This window comes from Sceloporus undulatus, chromosome 1, assembly GCF_019175285.1.
Source record: "Sceloporus undulatus isolate JIND9_A2432 ecotype Alabama chromosome 1, SceUnd_v1.1, whole genome shotgun sequence".
Taxonomy (NCBI): Eukaryota; Metazoa; Chordata; class Lepidosauria; order Squamata; family Phrynosomatidae; genus Sceloporus; species Sceloporus undulatus.
The window spans coordinates 67042753-67063064 of record NC_056522.1 but is presented as its reverse complement, the minus strand read 5'-3'; the positions used below and the strand labels follow the sequence as shown (position 1 = coordinate 67063064).

The window sequence follows — 20312 nt, the reverse complement described above, 5'->3', positions numbered from 1 at the left end:
GCATTTGTGATAAGGAATTTGTTACATCAAGACTCTCTGTGCAATTGTATGGTTACATTTGTATGTATAGTTATAAGGCATAATGACCGGCCTTTATAATGAGGCTTTTCTACAAATACTGTATCTGCTAGAGGTGAGACTTTCAAGAGGAAGGGCTTTTTCCATTAATGGTAGTCCAAGTTGTCGTCAACTTTGCTCCCTTTTACAAGCCAGATTTAAATTGTCTTTTATTCAGCAGGGTTTTAATTCAATGTGATTTATTCACAGGGAAGCATGTGGAACATTGCACCTAATCCATCCTTTTATTTGGTTGTTGTTATAAATGTTCTTAATCTTTGTAATCTGTATTTATTTATTTATTTGATTCATACCCCACCTCTCTTCCCCAAATGAGAAGAAAGTATATAAAATGCTTTAAGAGAAATGCTTTAAAGAAATAAATGCCTATCATTTGTTTTCATTGGAAGCTAGCTAGGGAAAATATTTAATTTCTACACTGCATATTCTCTGTCCTCTGGACATTTGTTTAGACACTTTTTTTCATATGTGGTCATCTTCATTCTCATTTTATATTCTAAATTACTTGTTGTTATTTTTGAATTATGTTGCTCATAAATGTTCCAATAAAGATGTCATTTCTCTCATGCTATACCTGTAAATAGGTCTTAAGTTATTAACAGATTTTAAAAGACTTTATGCATATAGCCAGACTTTTCTTCTGTATGATATATTTAGCCATTTATGGACAGAATTCTGCCTGAAACTGAAATCATTCATCATGCTTTCAACATATTTTAAAGAAATAAAGGCCCGTTACAAATGGGCCTTTGCGGCGTCCGCGTCATGTGCTAGGGGTTGGCCGAGGACCTAGCGTCCATACCGGCCTCACCCCTAACACTTGATGGGGGCGTAATAATGGTGGCGCCCTATACACACGGGCGCCGCCATTTTGATGTATCAGATGCATAGTGTCTGTACGTCGCGCCCCGGATGTGACGCTGCGAGTGTGCGAGTAGCGCCTTGTGGCATCCCATCCAGGGCGCAAGAAGAAGCACCATTTTGGCGCTTCTTCTTCGCTGCATCCGGAAACCGCACGGTTTGGCTGCTGTGGTTCCCGGACGCAGCAACTGGTGGTGGCGGCAGAGCACCGCTTTTCAGCGACCTGTAACCCACCACAGTCATACTTCTAAACTAGACCTTAATTAGCTTTGCACACCTATTGATTTAAAATTGTTGTGTTTAGTAGATTTCGTATAAATGGTTTTCTGAACAGTAGCTTGATTCTATTCTTATGATACACAAACAAGCAAGAAGTAGTTCTCTTCACTTTAGGAGCTGCTGACATTTTCCTGTACATTCTACTTTGATGATCCTGTAAAGTTCTGGAAATATTCATTGTATGAGCTAATGGACCTCCCTGGCTCTTGATCACAATATTTTATGCATTGTAATATGTAAACGAGATGTGGCATAATCCGGTTAAGGGTAAGCCCATCAATTTCACAGGAAAACATTTGAGAATATGCTTTACCACCCTATAGAAATCAATAACTAAAAGTACTTATGGGTGGCTAAGTTGTATTCTGGGCTTTTGCTATTTGATAGCAATAAAACCGTGGTGGTGATGATGATGATGATGATTGCAGAAATGTTTCTATGTGCTCAGAATACACATTTATGATCTCCAACAGAATTAATTTACTATATCGCTAAAAGTACAAATAAAATGAATTTATATCTTATTTCTGGCATTTGCAAATTCCTCATTTTAACTAAAAAAGATTTGTATCATCAAGTGAAAGTTGCAAGAAAATACTTATTTACAGACATTATTGTTTTTGTTGTTCATGAAATGGGAGCTATACTGGAGATTCTATAATGGTACATAATCTCATTTGTGCTTTATAGTACATAGGGTTCAAAATCTAATGCGGTCATACAAAAAGTGGGGGAAAAGACTGGATTTTCTGCTGTAGATTAGACTGCAAGTGTGCTCCTATTCTAGATTATGCAGAGATTTATTTGAAGGCTTTAAATGACACATATATGCTTTGAATTGCTCACCATGTTAGTTACTATATTTTGTCTGCTTCAGCCAGTTGTGTAGTGATACAATATTGCTTCTGTTTTTGGCATTTGCTAAAAAAGATTGAAACAGTATGTTAATTAATATTATATGTGAATTTTTATCTACTTCTATATTCACCAGCATTGTTTTTAAAAAGAGAAAACTGTAATACAAGATCTCTTTTTTTATCCTACCATTCCTCTAGGAAATGATGCAACTTCAATAGTCAATTGCCTTCATATCTTGGGTCAAACCTTGGATGCAAGGTAAATTGTTAAACATAGTTGGCTACTTTGTTGTTTTATTTCCAAAGCTTGGCAATAATGATAACAAAAGTGATGGGAAACAGGATGTGCCATGATTTATTCTGTAATCGAAAATTGTTGGTAAGCCTGGATTAGGAATGGATACAGTCAGAGGAAAGCTAACTTTGCATCTACCTGACTGAAAACATTAAAAATGTCTTCCTGAATACTTAATTGATGAAACCTGTCTTAAAATCCTTCAGAACTCTTTTTTGGCACAAACCCTACTATAATTTAGCTTAATCATCTGCATACGAAGAGGACAGGTACCCTTTCCTGGCAAGGGCCTATACTCTATAAAGTGCTAAGCATAGTGATGCTTATGTATCACTCACTTGCTATCATTCATTCAATCAATAAAGGCAAGCATGTACAGATAGTTTGTGATCCCAGCTATATTATGAATTCCAGTATTATAGATCTGAATAAAGATACTGTGATGCCTTAGTAGTTCTAATGATGCAGCTTAGACATTGCAGTATCAATTCAAACTGGCCGTATCGTCTACAAAATGTACATAACCATGTCAACATTCTTTTTCTAGCTAAGTGTGACTAATGCTGTAGTACCTGGGCTTTTACTACCCTCTTGTGAAATTTCTGTAATTAGTTATACTGGTTGTTGGGCAGGACTTCAACCCTGAATGTTATATACACTAGAAGGAAACAAGGAACTGAATATTTTTAGTTAATTTAATTTATTATTATTTTATGTGCATGTGACATGCAGGACAGTGATGAAGACAGGTCTTGAATCTGTTAAAATGGCTTTGAGAACCTTTCTGGATAATGCTGCAGAAGATCTGGAGAAAACAATGGAGAACCTTAAACAAGGGCAATTCACACATACCAGGAGTCAGCCAAAAGGAGTGACACAGATAATTAATTACACCACTGTAGCTCTCCTGCCAGTGTTATCTTCATTGTTTGAACACATTGGACAGCATCAATTTGGAGAAGACCTGATATGTATGTATTTAAATAATGACATAAGCATTTATATGTTTTTAAGAGTCTTAGTTATTTTGTATTTGATATTATTAAAGCCTGTCTTCCAACAATCCTCATATTCATCCAGATTTAATTGCTTTGTGCCATTTCATAGCACAGGGGAGGAATACCAGAGTAATTCCATTGTGTTAAATATTTCAATCGTGCTACTCTCAATACATGATAGGATTTAAATATAGAACTTTGGTTCAAATGCTATTAATTACACTGTGTAAATAATTGCTTGGTGTCTCAATTTATTCAGTTTAAAAGTATAAATTACATTAAATCACATTACCTATTGCTTAGATTTCAAGTAATATGGGCTTATTCAAATTAACAAGTCCACCAGTCATATCAACACACATTCATGTGTGTGCATATCTGTACACACACATGCATATTCACACACCATTTTTTTCAACTCTTGCCATGCAGCAAGCCAAGACATTTTTTGAGATTATGGATTCTAGAAGCTAGAAGGACATCATAGGTAGTTTGTGAATTGTGTTTAACTTGGGGAATCATGAGTTTTGTACAGTGGTACCTCGGGATACGAAATACCCAGGTTACAAAATTTCCGGGATACGAAAAAATCCCATTGGAAATAATTGTTCCGGGTTATGAATTTATTTCGGGTTACGAAAAATTTTTTTGGTGCTTTTCGGCGCTTTTTCGCACGAAACGCGGCTTTTCCCCATTAGCGCCTATGGCAATTCGGCTTACGAAGGCTTTTCGGGTTACGAAAGCGGCCGCGGAACGAATTAATTTCGTAACCCGAGGGAGCAGTGTATTCAAAATGTCACATCTGAATTAGTTCTTCAGGGTAGATAATTTTTCTTGTTGGACACACACCAGCTTTTCCTGAAATCTAGAACTATGTTTCAAAGAGTTTCAGTAATTTAGAGCAGTATTTGAGATGCAGGAATACAAACTCTCTTGCAAAGGCTTTATTTGCTTACAAGTATGAAAAGTTCAGGAGGTTTGGGTTAGGAAATTTGGGGAATTTTTCATGGATATCCTTAAAACAATAGCAAATTCAGTCACAATTATTTTTTGAAATCTATAAAAGAAAGATTTAGTAAAGCATACTTTATATTTTAACATTTGGGGCAAAACATAGCAAGCATGAAAAGCTATTTGAAAGTGACAATTATTTTTGGAGGTTCAAATATCATAAGCTGTTTAAACTTCTGTTTAAACTTTGGGAATATAGCTGGGTGTATGTTTTGCTTACTGAATTTCTCAAATTTCATAGAATCATAGAATTGTAGATTTGGAAGAGACCACAAGGGCCATCCAGTCCAACCCCCTTTAATCTTGGCATGACAAGAGGATGATAATTTTTCTGCAGTGAAGCTGTACATTCCTCCAGAGGGCAAAATCCAAAACTGTACTTTATCTAGTGCAACAGCAGAATCTGGCAGAAGGACAACAGGTTTATTTCGCCTCCCCCCCTGCAGTTCCTACTGCACCCCAAAAGTGTTTTTGGGATGGGACTGGGAAACCTTTGCAGCAATTGTGATAGTTCCTAGAGCTGCAATGGGATGGACTGGGGAGGAAAATTGCATCACTTGGGTGATGCTGTGACAGCACAATGATGGCCTTAGGTCATGATATTGTTATATAAATCCTCCCTAATGTTTTGAATGCACACAAATGCAAGAAAATATATAGGTACCACTCTGGTGGGAAGGTAAACAGCGTTCTGTGTAGTTATGATGGCCACATGATCACACAGTAGTCTCTGACAACACTGGCTCTTCAGCTTATTAATGGAGATGAGCACTACCCCTATGGTTGGACATGACTTGATAACCTTGTCAACAGGGAATACCTTTACCTTCACGTTTAATGTTTAATTACTCAAATGTACCATCTAGATAAAATGAACAAAGCACCATTGTCTACCATCACATATTTGTTTAATGGTCTTACTTAAGAAATGCCATCATAATAGAATGTAAGATTAAGCTTGCTAAATATAATATTAATTCATCATCTTATGTTTTTACATATTTATAAAAAAAATATGAAATGTAGTTGTCCCTCCACATCTGTGAGTTAAGCATTTTTGGATTTCATTATTTGTGGATTACTGTATTTGCTAACACCTTCTGCTGCTGCCCTATATGCTACTGAAAACATAGTGCCTCTAGACATTTGTCGGTCCTCCAGTGCAATTGTATGGTCAGCTTCTGCTGGAATTGCACTGGAGGGCCTACAAATGCCTGTAGAATTGTTTTTCTTGTAAAAAAAAGCAGACCTACATTTGTGGTTTTCCCACTTTTATGGGGTTCCTGCACCTCTTGTTGTGTGCCTTCAAGTAATTTCTGACTAGCAACCCTAACCCTATCATGTGGCTTTATGGGGCTGAGAGTGTTTCTCACCAAAGATCACCCAGTGGGTTTCCATGTCCAAGCATGGAATCAAACTCTGGCCTCTAGAGTCTCCAACACTCAAACCACTACATCATGCTGTCCATCTACTGTGCCCCTATCCTTGTAAAAGTTGAGGGCTGACTATACTTTAATTTTTCATTTTTCTGAATTGTTTTTAAAAAGGTTTATAGTCTCTTCCTACTTTCTATATATCAATAACAAGCAATGAATTAAAAAAGCTTTCTTGTTTATCTCCTCTTTTCCTTTTTTTTTTTTTTTAGTGGAAGATGTTCAAATCTCTTGTTACAGAATATTGGGCAGTTTGTATGCTCTGGGAACCAGCAAGAGTATCTATGTGGAACGGTAAGGGGACACTATACATAAAATAAGTGTTTGAAACTTTTAGGATGGGAATCCTGGAGTTGTTGAAGTCTGGGAATTTTTATCAATCATTTCAATGAAACTATTCACTTATTTTTATTCTGGCAAAGTTGAAAATTTCTATCCTAGCTTTTCTCCATTGAGTTCAAGGAGCATTCATGGCCTCCCCTCCCCCCCTACCCCCCTTTGCTTATTCTCAAAGCAATCCTAGAAGGTAAATCAGGCTGAGACACAGTGCTTGGCCCCAAATCATCAGTTATGATTCATGATTTATTAGATGACTTGGTTAATGGGGTACAAGTAGTGGGATCATTAGGTGGAAGTGACCATGTTCTCCTGGAGTTTGTTATACAATGGAAAGGAGAAGCCAGGCATAGTCAAACATGCATTCTAGACTTTAGGAGAGTGGATTTCAGTAAACTTAGAGAAGTATTGAGGGTGATCCCATGGTCAGAAATACAAAAAGGGAAGGGAGTTCTGGACAGATGGGAGTTTCTCAAAAGAGAGATACTGAAGGCACAATTTCAAACAGTTCCAGTGAGAAAGAAAAATCGGAGGTGTCTCAAGAAACCAGGATGGATGACTAAGGAACTTTCAACCGAGCTAAGTTTGAAACGGAAGATGTATAAGAAATGGAAAAAGGGGGGAAATCACAAAAATGGAATTCAAAGAAATAGCAGCCATTTTTAGGGGTAAAGTCAGAAAAGCTAAAGCGCAGAATGAACTCAGGCTTGCTAGAGAAGTTAAAAAGAATAAAAAGGGATTTTTTGGATATGTCCGCAGCAAAAGGAAGAAGAAGGAAATGGTAGGGCCACTGCGTGGAAAAGATGGCAAAATGCTAACAGGGGACAGAGAAAAGGCAGAATTACTCAACACCTTCTTTGCCTCAGTCTTCTCAGAAAAGGCAAAGGGTGCTCAACCTGAGGATAATGGAGCAAAGGACAGAATAGGGGAATTTCAGCACAGAATAGTAAAGAGATAGTAGAGGAACACCTTATTAATCTAAATGAATTTAAGTCTCCAGGACCAGATGAACTACATCTAGGGGTATCAAAAGAACTGGCAAATGTAATATCGGAGCCATTGGCAATCATATTTGAAAACTCCTGGAAAACAGGAGAGATCCAGCAGACTGGCGGAGGCAAACGTTGTCCCCATCTTCAAGAAGGGGAAAAAAGAGGATCCCAACAATTAACGTCCAGTTATCTGACATCAACCAGGAAAATTCTGGAGCAGATCATAAACAGAGAGTCTGTGAACATCTAGAAGGCAATGCCATAATCACAAAAAGTCAACATCGGTTTCAGAGAAACAGTCATGCCAGACAAATCTGATATCTTTCTTTGATAAAATTACCAGCTTGGTAGATGAAGAGATGCTGTGGATATAGTATATCTTGATTTCAGTAAAGCCTTTGACAAGATTCCCCATGACATTCTTGCAAACAAGCTTGTAAAATATGGGCTAGACAAAGTAACTGTTACATGGATTTGTAATTGGTTGACTGGCGAACCCAAAGGTGCCTAACAATGTTCTTTTCAGCCTGAGAGAAGTGACCAGTGGGGTCCCACAGGGCTCTGTCCTGGGCCCAGTGTTTTCAACATCTTTATCAATGACCTGATTGACAGAATTGGGAGCATACTTATCAAATTTGCAGATCAACCAAATTAGGAGGAATAGCTAATACTCCAGAGGACAGGATCAACATTCAAAATGATCTGAATAGACTAGAAAGCTGGGCCAAAGCTAACAAAATGAACTTCAACAGGGAGAAATGTAAGGTACTGCACTTAGGGCAGAAAAATGAAATGCACAGATATAGGATGGGGCACACCTGGCTGAATGAACAACATGTGAAAGGGATCTGGGTCCAAGTAGACCACAAGTTGAACATGCGTCAACAGTGCGATGCGGCAGCTAAAAAGGCCAATGCAATTTTAGGCTGCATCAAAAAAGTAAAGTGTCTAGATCAAGAGAAGTAATAGTGCCACTGTATTCCTGCTCTGGTCCCCACCTGGAATATTGTGTCCAGTTCTGGGCACCACAATTCAAAAAAGACATTGAGAAACTTGAGCGTGTCCAGAGGAGGGCGACTAAAATGTGAGAAAGGTCTGGAACCATGTCCTATGAGGAACGACTCAGGGAGCTGGGGATGTTTTAGCCTGGAGAAAGAGAAGGTTAAGAGGTGATATGAAGCCCTGTTTAAAATTTTGAAAGGATGTCATATTGAGGAGGGAGCAAGCTTGTTTTCTGCTGCTCCAGAGAACAGGACCCGGAACAATGGATGTAAGCTAGCAGGAAAAGAGAGATCCATCTCAACATTAGGAAGAACTTGTCCTGACAGTAAGGGCTGTTCGACAGTGGAACAAACTCCTTGGAGTGAAGTGGATCCTCCCGCCTTGAGGTCTTTAAGCAGAGGCTAGATGGCCATCTGCTGGGGATGCTTTGATTTGGATTTCCTGCATGGCAGGGGGTTGGACTGGATGGTCCGTGTGGTCTCTTCCAACTCTATGATTCTATGATTTTATGAAAGCAACATGGGACATTAGGCAATTGTGGTAGAAAAAAACCAGTTAAGTCAAGTTTCCCTAAGCCAAATGGCCTCCTGGCTCTCAACTGTGGTTCATTACTGGCTGCCTGTCAGGGAATGTTGAAGTTTTCAGGCAAGCCCTCCCAAGTGGTGCTGGTTTGTGTTCTTGAAGGGATTTTGTTTGAGGGAAGGAATCACCTTGCCTCTTCCCTTGAGCCAGAGGGCAACAAGAGCCATGTGGGTGGATTCCTTTACTTTGAGGTGCCTCAGGAACCTAATGAGATATGCATGTCACTAAACCAAGATCCCACATTCCTTACAAAGAATAAAATGAAACATTTAAACTGAAAAGCTATACAGCTTAGATTAAACAAACAAAAACAAGGACAAAAATATCCAAAGTAATTCAGGGGAAGGCTAAAAAATGGATAAGTAGCTGCAATGAGCAAAGAGGCTGAGGTCAAGGTTGTGCCAACTTAACTAGACCAGCACAGCTATGCTGGATACAAGGCATAGGAACACAGTTTACTCTCCAAGCAATAAGCAAGTGGGTGAAAAATTACTCCTAGCAAAAGGCCAAGGAGTGCAATTCTATACCAATATTTACTCACTGGGTTTTTCAGTTAATTTATTTGGAGTAGCTACTGTACACATGTACTATATTGGAATATAATAAAAATATTTGAGAAGCTTAGAATTCTTAATAAATGTAAGGAATGATATCATACTAATGATATGTGCAGTGAATCAAGGGAGAAGTTTTTTTAAAAACATGAAAATGTTTCAATTTGCAGGCAGCGTTCAGCTCTAGGTGAATGCTTAGCTGCTTTTGCTGGAGCCTTTCCTGTAGCCTTTTTAGAAACTCACCTGAACAACCACAACACATATTCTATCTACAATACCAAGACTGCAAAAGACAGAGCAGGTATGTACTCCCCCCCACCCTCAAATATAAATACAGTTGGCTGTCTGTATCCACGGATTCTACAGCTACATATTCCATCATGTATGGCTTGAAAATATTCCAAATAAACAAATAAATCCAAAAAGCAAACATTGATTTTGCCATCTTATATAAGGGACACAATTTTACTATTCCATTGTATATAATGGGACTTGAGCATCCACTGATTTTCATGGTCCGGAAACCAAACCCCAGCAGATACCAAGGACCCACTGTATTTGTGAAATATTAATTTCATAGTTCAGAGCTTGCTACACTACATATTTTGTGAAACTTCTTTGTTTCAGTGACTACTGCTATTTAATATTTTGCTTAGCCTCAAGAGCATAACTATAAATGCCTGACATGGCCATCACTACTGTGATGCTTGGTGAAGTAGTTGTCTCGTGCAGCTAGGAACTGGAAGTGTCAGCCTTCTACCCCAGGAAAGCACCTACTGGTTTAGAAAACTGCTTCTATGCACAGCTCTCTAGATTGGCTATTTTCTCAGTGCTTCCTCTCAAATGACCTGAGACCTAAAACACTATGAAAGGGATGACCAGGATAATCACTGTGTTATAGCACAGGAGACTTTCCAGGCCAGCCCTTGTCAGTGAGTCATTCACCCTACACCACCATGGACATGGAGGTGCATGAAGGGAGGAAGATAAGGGAAGCTTTAAAAATGTATTTATGATTTTACCATTGTAATATTTATTTTTCTTTCACTACTTTGACCAGATAGTATACTACTGCTTCTCTGAGTCTCCTTTTCCCTCTCAGGTATTCAGATCTCTGTTTCCAACCTCAGATCTTCTCTGGTGCACCCTTTCCCAAGTAGCATAGCCTGTCGAGAGATCTGTGTGTAACTTTGTTGTAACAGAAGTAAAATAAATAGCTTTTCCAGTATATGAAAGCATGTAGTTTCAATTAGGTACTATCTTTTATGTTACTGTGATGCAAATAAACAACTACCTGCATATCTTACCAAATGCATGTACCTAAATCCACCTTTATTTAATCCACATTTCAAACACACTCTCCCTCTCACAACAGATCAGTTAACCATAAGCTATCCAATGTGTGCCCACACATTCATACAGTAACATAGAACATAGTAGATTGTTATCATACAAACAATATATGAATAGTAATATGTATATATTCTGCAGAACTTAAGGATCTTTCAGAACTAGATACTGAGGAAATAGCTGTCCCGATACACAGTCATCCTCCAGTGTTACCTCCATTTCTTTGTTTTTCCCCTGGCATGAGCTCAGGTATTACTTCCACTTCTTCCACCTTTGTGAGAAAAACATTTCCAGAAATAAAGTAAAGGTAATGTCAATAGCAGCAAATTCAAGAAATTAGTAAAAGTAGTCAGAAACAAGACCTCCATACCACATGAAGATGAAGACAAGAAGGAGGAGTGGGAGCGGGGGGGAGAGCATACTGCCAGCACAGCTACTTTTTCTCCTTTGAATCCTCAGTCCTCTCCCTGTTTCTTTCTTGTGGGATGGAGGACTTTTGCCATTTCTGTCTCTTCTTCTTAATTATCTTCCTTGGATGAGAGGAGAAGTCCACTAGACCTGCCTCCTTCTCCTCTTACATTTGCAATAGGGTGTAGGTGTTCCTTTCCTGCAGCATGTCCAGACATATGCTGTGACAGATGTGACAAATGGCACTTTCTGCTACTAGTGGTAGGAGAACTTTTGCCAGCTCTAGCATTGATCTAGAGGGCTTATATTCATTTCTCACTGGGGAAAGATCAGGATAGAAATCAAGGAACTGCACTTACAGATACATTTAAGGTGCAACACTGTCTCATATTTATTTTAAAACAATTGCAATTCATAGTAAGCAGTGGTTTATCATGATTGGCAAAAGCCACACAGAGTTGAGTGTGTGCATGCTTCCCCATTCCCTTCTGTGGTACAGCTGTGAAGAAGAGTTTGGAGAATTTGTATTCTTTAAAAAATAATGTTAGTTTAGCATTATGGCCAATATCTAAATTGTGGCCAGCTTTAATGATGGCTTATCGGAGAATAAAAGCCAGTTTTTGTAAGCAAAAGCTTCAGATCTCCTAGTAATCATGGTAGGAATAGAGTAGGAGTCACCAGATTGAATATTCTTTCATATCTCTTTTTGTCTTCTTCTTGTATACATAATGTAAGGTAAAGAATCTTGGTCTGAAAAACATACTTTGGCTGAACTGAAAGAATGCAGTGTGCATGAGTCTTCCAAACTAGATTTGAAAATCATTGTTTGTTCCTGATTTGCTGTGCTGCTATTGGGGGTCTGTTCAATTGATTTTGTCTATTTGGATCTTATTTATTTATTTATTTATAAACAAATGAAAACTAATTAAAACAAAACATTTTAAAAACACATTAAAATTCTCTTTAAAAACTATCAAAACAGCCTAAAAACAATCCTGTTTTTAGAATCCAGTTTTGAAATAGTTAAAACAGCAATTTCAAACATGCAATGCCATGAAAAACAGCACTGTTTTGGCAATCTGCTGAAGCTTAAAAAATGGTGGGGCAAGTCTAACTTCCTTGGGTAGGGAGTTCCATAGTGGAGGCACTGTTACAGAGAAAACCCTATTATGTGTACCCACCATTTAACTTCACAAGGTATTGGAACATGGAACAGAGCATCCTCTGAGGATCTCAAATTTCTGGCAGGCTCATATGGAAGGAGGTGGTCTTTCATGGCCCCAAGTTGGTTAGGGCTTTGTAGGTCAACTCCAGCACCTAGAATTGAGCTCAGAAGCAAATTGGAAGCCAGTGTGGTTCTTGCAGAACTGGGGTTATATGGACTATAAAATGCACCTGACCCTAGTCTGGCTGCTGCACTTTGCACTAGCTGCAGTTTTGGAACACTTTTCAAGGGCAGCCCCACATAGATTACAATGTAGTAGAATAATTGAGAAGTAACTGAGGAAATGAACTACTGTGGTCAGATCTTCCTTCCTCAAGAAGGGTGCTGCTGGGGCACCAGCCAAAGCTGGGTAAAAATGCTCCTGGCCAGCCCAACAGCCTGCTTTCCAGGAGTAGCAGTGGATCCAAGAGCACCCCCAAGCTACAATCCTAATTTTTTCAGAGGGAGAACAATGGCAACCTACTATTTTATTAGATCAGAAATTTTTTGATTGATGCATGTATGTGAGGAAAGGAGTGAAGGGGGACAAAGGAGAACCTTGAAAAACACAACTTGCTAAAAATGGTTTGGAAAAATGCCTGAATGCAGACAATATTTGCTTTCATTTCATTTTGGGTTTTTATGTATTTTGATTTTTTTCTTCTAGGTCTCAGCTTACCCAACAGTGTAGAAGAGCTCTGTCCAAACATTCCTTCTTTAGATAAACTAATGGAAGAAATTGTGGAATTAGCTGAATCTGGCATCCGCTATACACAAATGCCTCATGTAATGGAAGTTGTCTTGCCCATGCTCTGTAGCTACATGTCACATTGGTGGGAACATGGGACAGAAAGCAATCCTGACAAGAGTGAAATGTGCTGCACAGCTTTGACTTCAGACCATATGAATACCCTTCTGGGAAACATACTGAAAATCATATATAATAATTTGGGCATAGATGAGGGAGCCTGGATGAAGAGACTAGCAGGTAAAATGAAAATAAATTAACATACATTACTTGACTCATTTTGGCTGGTGTTTTTTGTTTTGTTTTGGATTTGTTAGATAAGTATGAAATGTTACCTTGGATGTTAAGATGAACAGGGGTATTTTTAAGAGATTGAAAAATGTACAGATATTATTTTAGTAAAGTATTCTGAATTGGCTTTAAATAATAAAATGGAATCAGTGGAAGTCACAGGGGTAGAGACAGTCCTTTTCTAAATTATCAGAATGTGTGAATAGTTTTAGTAGAAGGAGCAGAGAAAAAGTGGCAGGATTTTAATGTGTGGGCATGAGTGGAGATGATAAGACTATAGTAGTAGATGACATCAGGTTGTAAATTTTTAAAACAGAAGCAATAATCAGAACATGGGTAGGAAGGCAGAGTAAAAATGTAACATATTGTGGAACAGTCCATGTTTTACTATAGTTTCATATATATGCTATGATATTAATGGATTCCTTACATAGTGTTTTCTCAGCCTATCATAAGCAAAGTGAAGCCTCAGCTCCTAAAAACACATTTTCTGCCGCTGATGGAGAAACTGAAGAAAAAAGCTGCACTTGTTATAGCTGATGAAGAGCACTTAAGAGCAGAAGGCAGGGGAGATATGTCTGAGGCTGAACTCCTTATCCTAGATGAGTTCACTACTTTAACACGCGACCTTTATGCCTTCTACCCATTGTTGATCAGATTTGTGGACTACAACAGGTACATGCCATTACTTTGGGACTCTATTGCTAACGTAGTTCAAGTTTCTATAGGTCTTTAACCCTTAGAATGTAATCACATTCTGAATAATTTAATGGACCAGCCCAGCACCCTTATTTGAAATAAAACTTTTCCTCATGATAAACCAAGTCAAGATATTTATTAACTCTCCACAGATGTAACATGAGAAAGGATCAGCTAACATGTCTGAATAACTTAAAAGGAAGTGCTTAAAAGGAACTTTTGGGCTGGTAAACATAGGTTTTCACTGAGTTTATACAGTATATGTGTTGCATGTGCTTGTAACACTCATACTTTACATTTTGTAGGTGTGAGCATAAAACATCTCAATGGGTATGATTGCTTAAAAATAGGAACAGGGAATGTGTTGTTGTCCTAGTGCTTTGTTTGATATCTTGATCCATAAACTTGGTTTTCTTTAAAAATGTGTAACAATTATAAGGAAGTGATGTTAAGAGCAATGCACTCATTTTTTGGGGGTGGGGGCTTCTAAGCACTAGCTCTCTGCAGGATCTTACAGGTTGAAGACTTTAAAAGCAGACAATGAACCAAAGTGGCTCCAAGTAAAAATGATGTAGAAGGACAAACTGATTTTGCAGTAAAAACAATTATTTCTTTATTGAAAAGGCAGAAAAGAATAGCAGCAGAAACTAACCATCTATACTCAATGCAAGCTGTTTCTCATAGTAAAAGAGAGCAAAACAACATGGGTCTTAAAAGCCAGCCAAGCCTAACCAATGTATGGGAGAGGGGGCTAGAGGGGTGTAGCTAAGCTTAAGAGGCTTTCATGTCTTTCAGAGGTTAAAGGGAGAGATTCTCTCTGTGTGTCTCTGTGTTTAAGGTCCTTCTAACTTAGGGACTGGTCTAAGAGTGAAGGGAATGCTTTGGGTGAGACCTGGTGGTGCAGTGGCTAAATGCCAATACTACAGCCACAAAGTTGTGAGTTTGATCCCAAGGCTCCAAGCTTGAATCTCAGCCTTCCATCCTTTCGTAGGTTGGTAAAATGAGTACCCAGCTTATCGGGGGCAACTGGCTTACAGATTGTAAACCATTTAGAGAGTGCTGAGTTCACTGATAACTAGTATAAAAATGTACTTGCTATTGCTACTTGCTATTGCTCTGGGTGGGGCAAACATGACTTCAGCATGTGCTTGCAAAAGAGCACAGATGATGCCCTTCAAGTTCAGTCTTGAACCTCTCAATCAATGCAACTATTTCTTGTCAATGGAGGTGGGGATGAGTGAATTATGAAGTTTGCAGTTTAGCTTGGTTTTCCATCAGCAGCCTTTTGGATTCTTTACTGAGCATATTTCATTACAGTGCAGCTAGATAGACAAGCTGATAAAAACATATTAAGCTTTTCAAAAAAGACTCTAAAAGTAAGCATTTTTTTCATTAACCTAGAAGATCAAAATAAACATACCAAGTTTGGCATATTCCGTATAAACATTATGCTAACTGTTTTATGTATAATAATAACAGAAATTATGGACAGTACTTTTTATTTAATTTTAGAGCAAAGTGGCTAAAAGAACCCAACCCAGAAGCTGAGGATCTTTTCCGTATGGTTGCTGAAGTATTCATTTACTGGTCAAAATCCCATGTAAGTTGTAGTTTTAAGAATGTTGGTCATTTTAAGGGCCAGGAGGTATGTGCAGGGGATAAAGGCAGAGACACAATATGATGAGAAACAATGTGTTCTCTCTCTCTCTGTAGGCTGGACCAATTCATCTAAATAGTAATGGGGATTTTGTGCTCCCATGGCAATGTTAACTACCATTGCAGCTGTTTACTTTTTTTTTAAAGCACAGGAGTAAATAATACTAGGGACACTACTGAAATAAAGTCTAAGCTGCTAAATCTAAGTGCAATCTACGTTTTCAGGACAGGACAGTCCACCCCCCCCCATCCCAGGAACTGTTTCCTGAATTAAAGTCTGTTTACTTTGTCCTGTAGAACTCACTGGTTGCCCCTGAGAATCACATTTGTTCTCATGTTTGTAGCCCTGGGATCTTTTTCTTGGCCCTGTGCGCAAGGGTCACAGGGTCCAGGAAATGGTTTATGGTTTATCTGTTGGGTGCCAGTGGTAGAATGGGGAGAAATTTTCTTTGAAACATAACCCTGTAGCATAGGCCTGCAAAACTGAAGATCAGAAAAACCTTTTAAAAATTGTATGCTGATTTTGACATTTAAGCCCAAAAATGACCTCAGATTTTCTTCATCACATACAGTTTTTTCAAAACTTGCTTTGATGTTTCAATGTTGTAGTATGTAACTGAATTTAATAATCCTGCAAAGAGTAAAAAGGGAATTAAAGTCTTCTAACAGACATTGAAAAACATCTTAATTTGCAGATACAAAACACAAAAATCCATTCAAAAGTGCTGAGAGAAACAGCACTGAAACATCAGTGTCTGCTCTTAATCAAAGCTGAGTAAGAACTAAATTGATAAAAATATTAGATTTGTGAAAGAACTGTGTGTGGTATGACATTTTTATTTATTAATTATTATTATTTTTATTCTGACCAAAAGGATTGGCCAGATGCCACTCCAGCCCCAATTGGTTTTAGACTGACTTGACCAGATGGCCCACTCCCAAAGCTGATTGCTGCTACGATCCCCAATGGGCTGCCAGCAGGAACGGATTTAATCTGTACCTTTTGCTGGCAGCTTTGGTCTGCCTTAACTGGTCTCAGAGTGGCTTCTGGTCGCTTTGAGGGGTTTGTGTCATATAAATGCCATGCCTGCTCTATTTGTCCCATTTTTTGGGCTGTGGTTTTGAATTCAGCATCCTAAAATAAATTAAAAACAGCTGCAATGTTGGAAAAAATTCATTGTAGGCATGTGCAATTATTTTTATATGTGGAATGTGTATTTTCTGAAAAGCCATACGTGCTTTTGATTGGTGGATAATATGAGCATTTATTCTTACCTGATGGTGTACTGTAAATTGTCTTTATAACATTTCAGAATTTTAAAAGGGAAGAACAGAACTTCGTTGTGCAGAATGAAATCAACAACATGTCTTTCCTTATTACTGATACCAAGTCTAAAATGTCCAAGGTATAAAAAGCTGCAGATATTGCATATCATTTTTTTTCTGTGTATTTTTAGGGTAATACAGAGTAATCTGTTTTATAGAGTAATCTTAAGGATTGATAAACTGTTAAATTGCATGTTTTCTTTACTTCAACCATTAGATTTTCTAAGAATTTTTTTTCAGAGAAGAATTTTTTAAAGGAGATAGATTAGAATTAGCTTTCACAACAATCTTTGGAAATTTCTTAGTTCCAATTCCCTTTGGTCATATACAAGCTAGCATGCTGGACGTCCTAACCTTGTCTCCAGGTTGCCATTTTGGTGTATGGTGGTTCACACGATGCACACCATCATGATGTCTCTCCAGTTATGCATGCACATGATGCAGCACTGAAGGGGCATCATAAAGCCATGCCGCCACAGCTATGGTGCCACTTGGAGGGCACAAAAAGGAGCTGCTTTGCAGCTCCTTTTTGCGCTCTACAGAGACTGGATCGGGGCTGTGGTCTGACGTTGTTGTGGCCCCAATCCAGCCAGTAAAGGGTCAGCTTCAGACTACCTCTTTGTCCTAAACAGTGGAGTCCTAAATCATTAGTCCTAATTTTCACACCAGGGCGATAGGCAGAGCCTTGGAGGGAGGATGTGCCTTTGATAACGCTCCATGATATGAGACCAGATAATTTAAAAATAGGCAAGGCCCAACAGGGCATGTGATGGGGTGGGGGTGGAGTCAGTATTTAAGGGCAAACCGCCCCCCCCATTGGACCTCTTTTCTCCAAAGCAGCCCACCCTCCCACCTTAAATGCAGTGTGAACTTGGTTTGCTTCAGGACTGGGTAGGAATTTTCTCCCTTTTGCCCAGGGTTTTTTGCCTACCCCATACTGTGTGCAGGGACTGGTAATTGGCTTGGGGTGGCTGTTAAATGGGTTTAACTGGCCCATTTGGGGTTAAAGAACTATTTAGTGCACACCAGTAGAAATACCTTGTGGTGAAAGGTTAGGCTCTGGAACAGGGGTAGACATGGAGGTTTTGCTCAACCTTACAAACTTGAGGGAGTTTGGGGGAGAGTGCCTTATGTTTATCTTCCTAGGATTGACTAAGGATACAGTTCGAATCATCAGATTCACATCAGGGTTTGGTATTTGTGCCCAAAGGGAAGGCTGAAGAGGTAGTCTAGAATTGATATCTGGCTTCAGCTGGGCCCGCACCTGGCTTTTCACTTTAATCAATTTTCTCAAGAGTTTTGAAGTTTAAGGTTGATGTTCAAGAGCTTAGCATTAAATAGGATATAGGTCAAATAAATGGCCCTTTATTCATCCAATTTACATGTCTGGTCTCTTTATTTCATGGTTGGGTATCAAACAGTAGACTATTTGAATCAAATTAGCTTTGTTAGTCAACACCCAATTTATACATTTCAAATATTTCTACCCTGCTTCTTTACCAGGATGGCTTACCAAAAAAAATTAGTGTGGATAATTTAAATTGCAAGATGCTAAAAAAAATTAAAATAAAAATTATTTTAAAATTCTAAAAAATCATTAAACTATTCAATAATTTAAGAAGCTAAACAATATAAAACCAGATATGTATACACATTATGGGTAGGATGGGAATTCACCAGTTTCCTGAACAGATCGATACTGGAGTTCCCACTCCCTTTGGGAATTGGTGCATGACCCCACCCCCCCCCCCCCCCCCCCCCAAGTTCCTGCAGCTTTGCCAGGACTTTATTCTTCCTTTCCCAGCCCCAGGCTGCACAGCTTTCACTGAAAAGCTCTCCAATTATCCGGCTGACATACACTGGGTACTGTTTTTCTGCAACTTTCTGTCTCTTTTCTGCAACTTTCTGTCCCCAAGCCTCCAAATTTGGCAGTTGTGAAAAGATATTACAACTATAAACCAGCTGGCTGGAGGATGGAAGCTGCCAGAAGGTTAACAGCTCTCATTTGATAGCTGCAATCTCTTTAAAGGGAAGAAAGTTAACCAGAGCTAAAGAAATATGATTATGACATTAAAGAACTTGAGAACCTGCAAGGCACAATAATGTGACATAAGTTCCCTAACTCCACCAATGTAGAGATAAAAGAGGAGGGTAAGCAATATAAGCAGATGAGAATCTAAAGCGAGGAAAAGAGATTAATTATGTTGTGGGTGTAGAAGACTGTTTGCATAATTGCCACAGATAAAATGTATTTAATATGCAAAGTGATTTATAGTTGCTTTTTTACTTTGTGGCTTACTCAAGAGATAGATGACATATTTTCTTGTTTTACAGTTTGAAAATGAATTATTTCTCACATATTACAGGCAGCTGTTTCAGATCAGGAAAGGAAAAAAATGAAGAGGAAAGGTGATCGTTATTCAACACAGACGTCCCTTATTGTGGCAGCTTTAAAAAGACTGTTACCTGTTGGGCTAAATATTTGTGCACCTGGGGACCAAGAATTAATTGCACTGGCAAAGAACAGATTAAGTATGGTATGCTAACAATATTATGTATCTGGAACAGTGTAGTGAAAGATGCTGTCGGGGAAGATATTCTTTGGATGGCCTCCATGGTCAGAGATCACGAGGTTTTGTGTGTGGCACAGGATGCCAGAATCTGTCATGTAAATGGGATGGGGTTATTGGCTGTTTAATGCTTGGCCACAGTTGTGACGTTATTCCCTGTCTAGTAATCAAATATCTGTTTGCATGGGAAAATCGTAGTAAGAGTGAAGTGTTTTTTTCTGAAAGACTCTTTGATTTCATGCTGCCTTAGTAATGGTAAAGGACAACACTCCATTAGGGACAATAAACTTAGATGTCTCAGTGAGACTGAAAATAGAAGAAGTAGCTGCATTCCTACTTCCGCAAGCTGGACTTAGGCAAGACCGTACCTTGTAAAATCAGTAGCAGTTTTCTCCAGTGCCTTCAGAAATATTATGCCCTCTATGCACACTGGGCAGCAGCAGTAGTGGACAAACATAATTGTAAGCAGAAGATGAAGAAGCTCCATTCTCTCTGCAAAAACAAGGCCAGAAACAGATTGAGGCACAGACCACAAACTATTAATAGCAAAAGTTAGAGTAAAGCTCAAGAATACTAAAACAACCATCATACTGAAATAAAGAACATCCCCATAGAATTTAAAGAAAATGTGAAAAACAGATTTGGGTACCAGAGGAATTCTGAACTGAAGCCGGAGAGACCCAATCAGTAGCAAAAAGACACAATTAGTAGCCAAAAAAATGAGAAACCTCAGTGGATAACAACTGAAACTCTTTAAACAGTTAAGTATAGATAGAAAATGT

General features: G+C 38.6%; 1 protein-coding gene across 4 annotated transcripts in view; it reads left to right on the top strand.

The window, feature by feature from the left end:
* The window catches only part of RYR2 (ryanodine receptor 2), a 406736-nt gene that overhangs the window by 312678 nt on the left and 73746 nt on the right, over positions 1-20312 (top strand). For all 4 annotated transcript variants that reach the window (XM_042470214.1, XM_042470205.1, XM_042470232.1 and 1 more), the window contains exons 64-72: positions 2274-2334; positions 3103-3341; positions 6025-6106; positions 9449-9579; positions 12908-13228; positions 13714-13954; positions 15491-15578; positions 16948-17040; positions 19327-19497. In XM_042470214.1, coding sequence (XP_042326148.1) covers positions 2274-2334; positions 3103-3341; positions 6025-6106; positions 9449-9579; positions 12908-13228; positions 13714-13954; positions 15491-15578; positions 16948-17040; positions 19327-19497 — 1427 coding nt within the window. The remainder of the gene's footprint in view (positions 1-2273; positions 2335-3102; positions 3342-6024; positions 6107-9448; positions 9580-12907; positions 13229-13713; positions 13955-15490; positions 15579-16947; positions 17041-19326; positions 19498-20312) is intronic.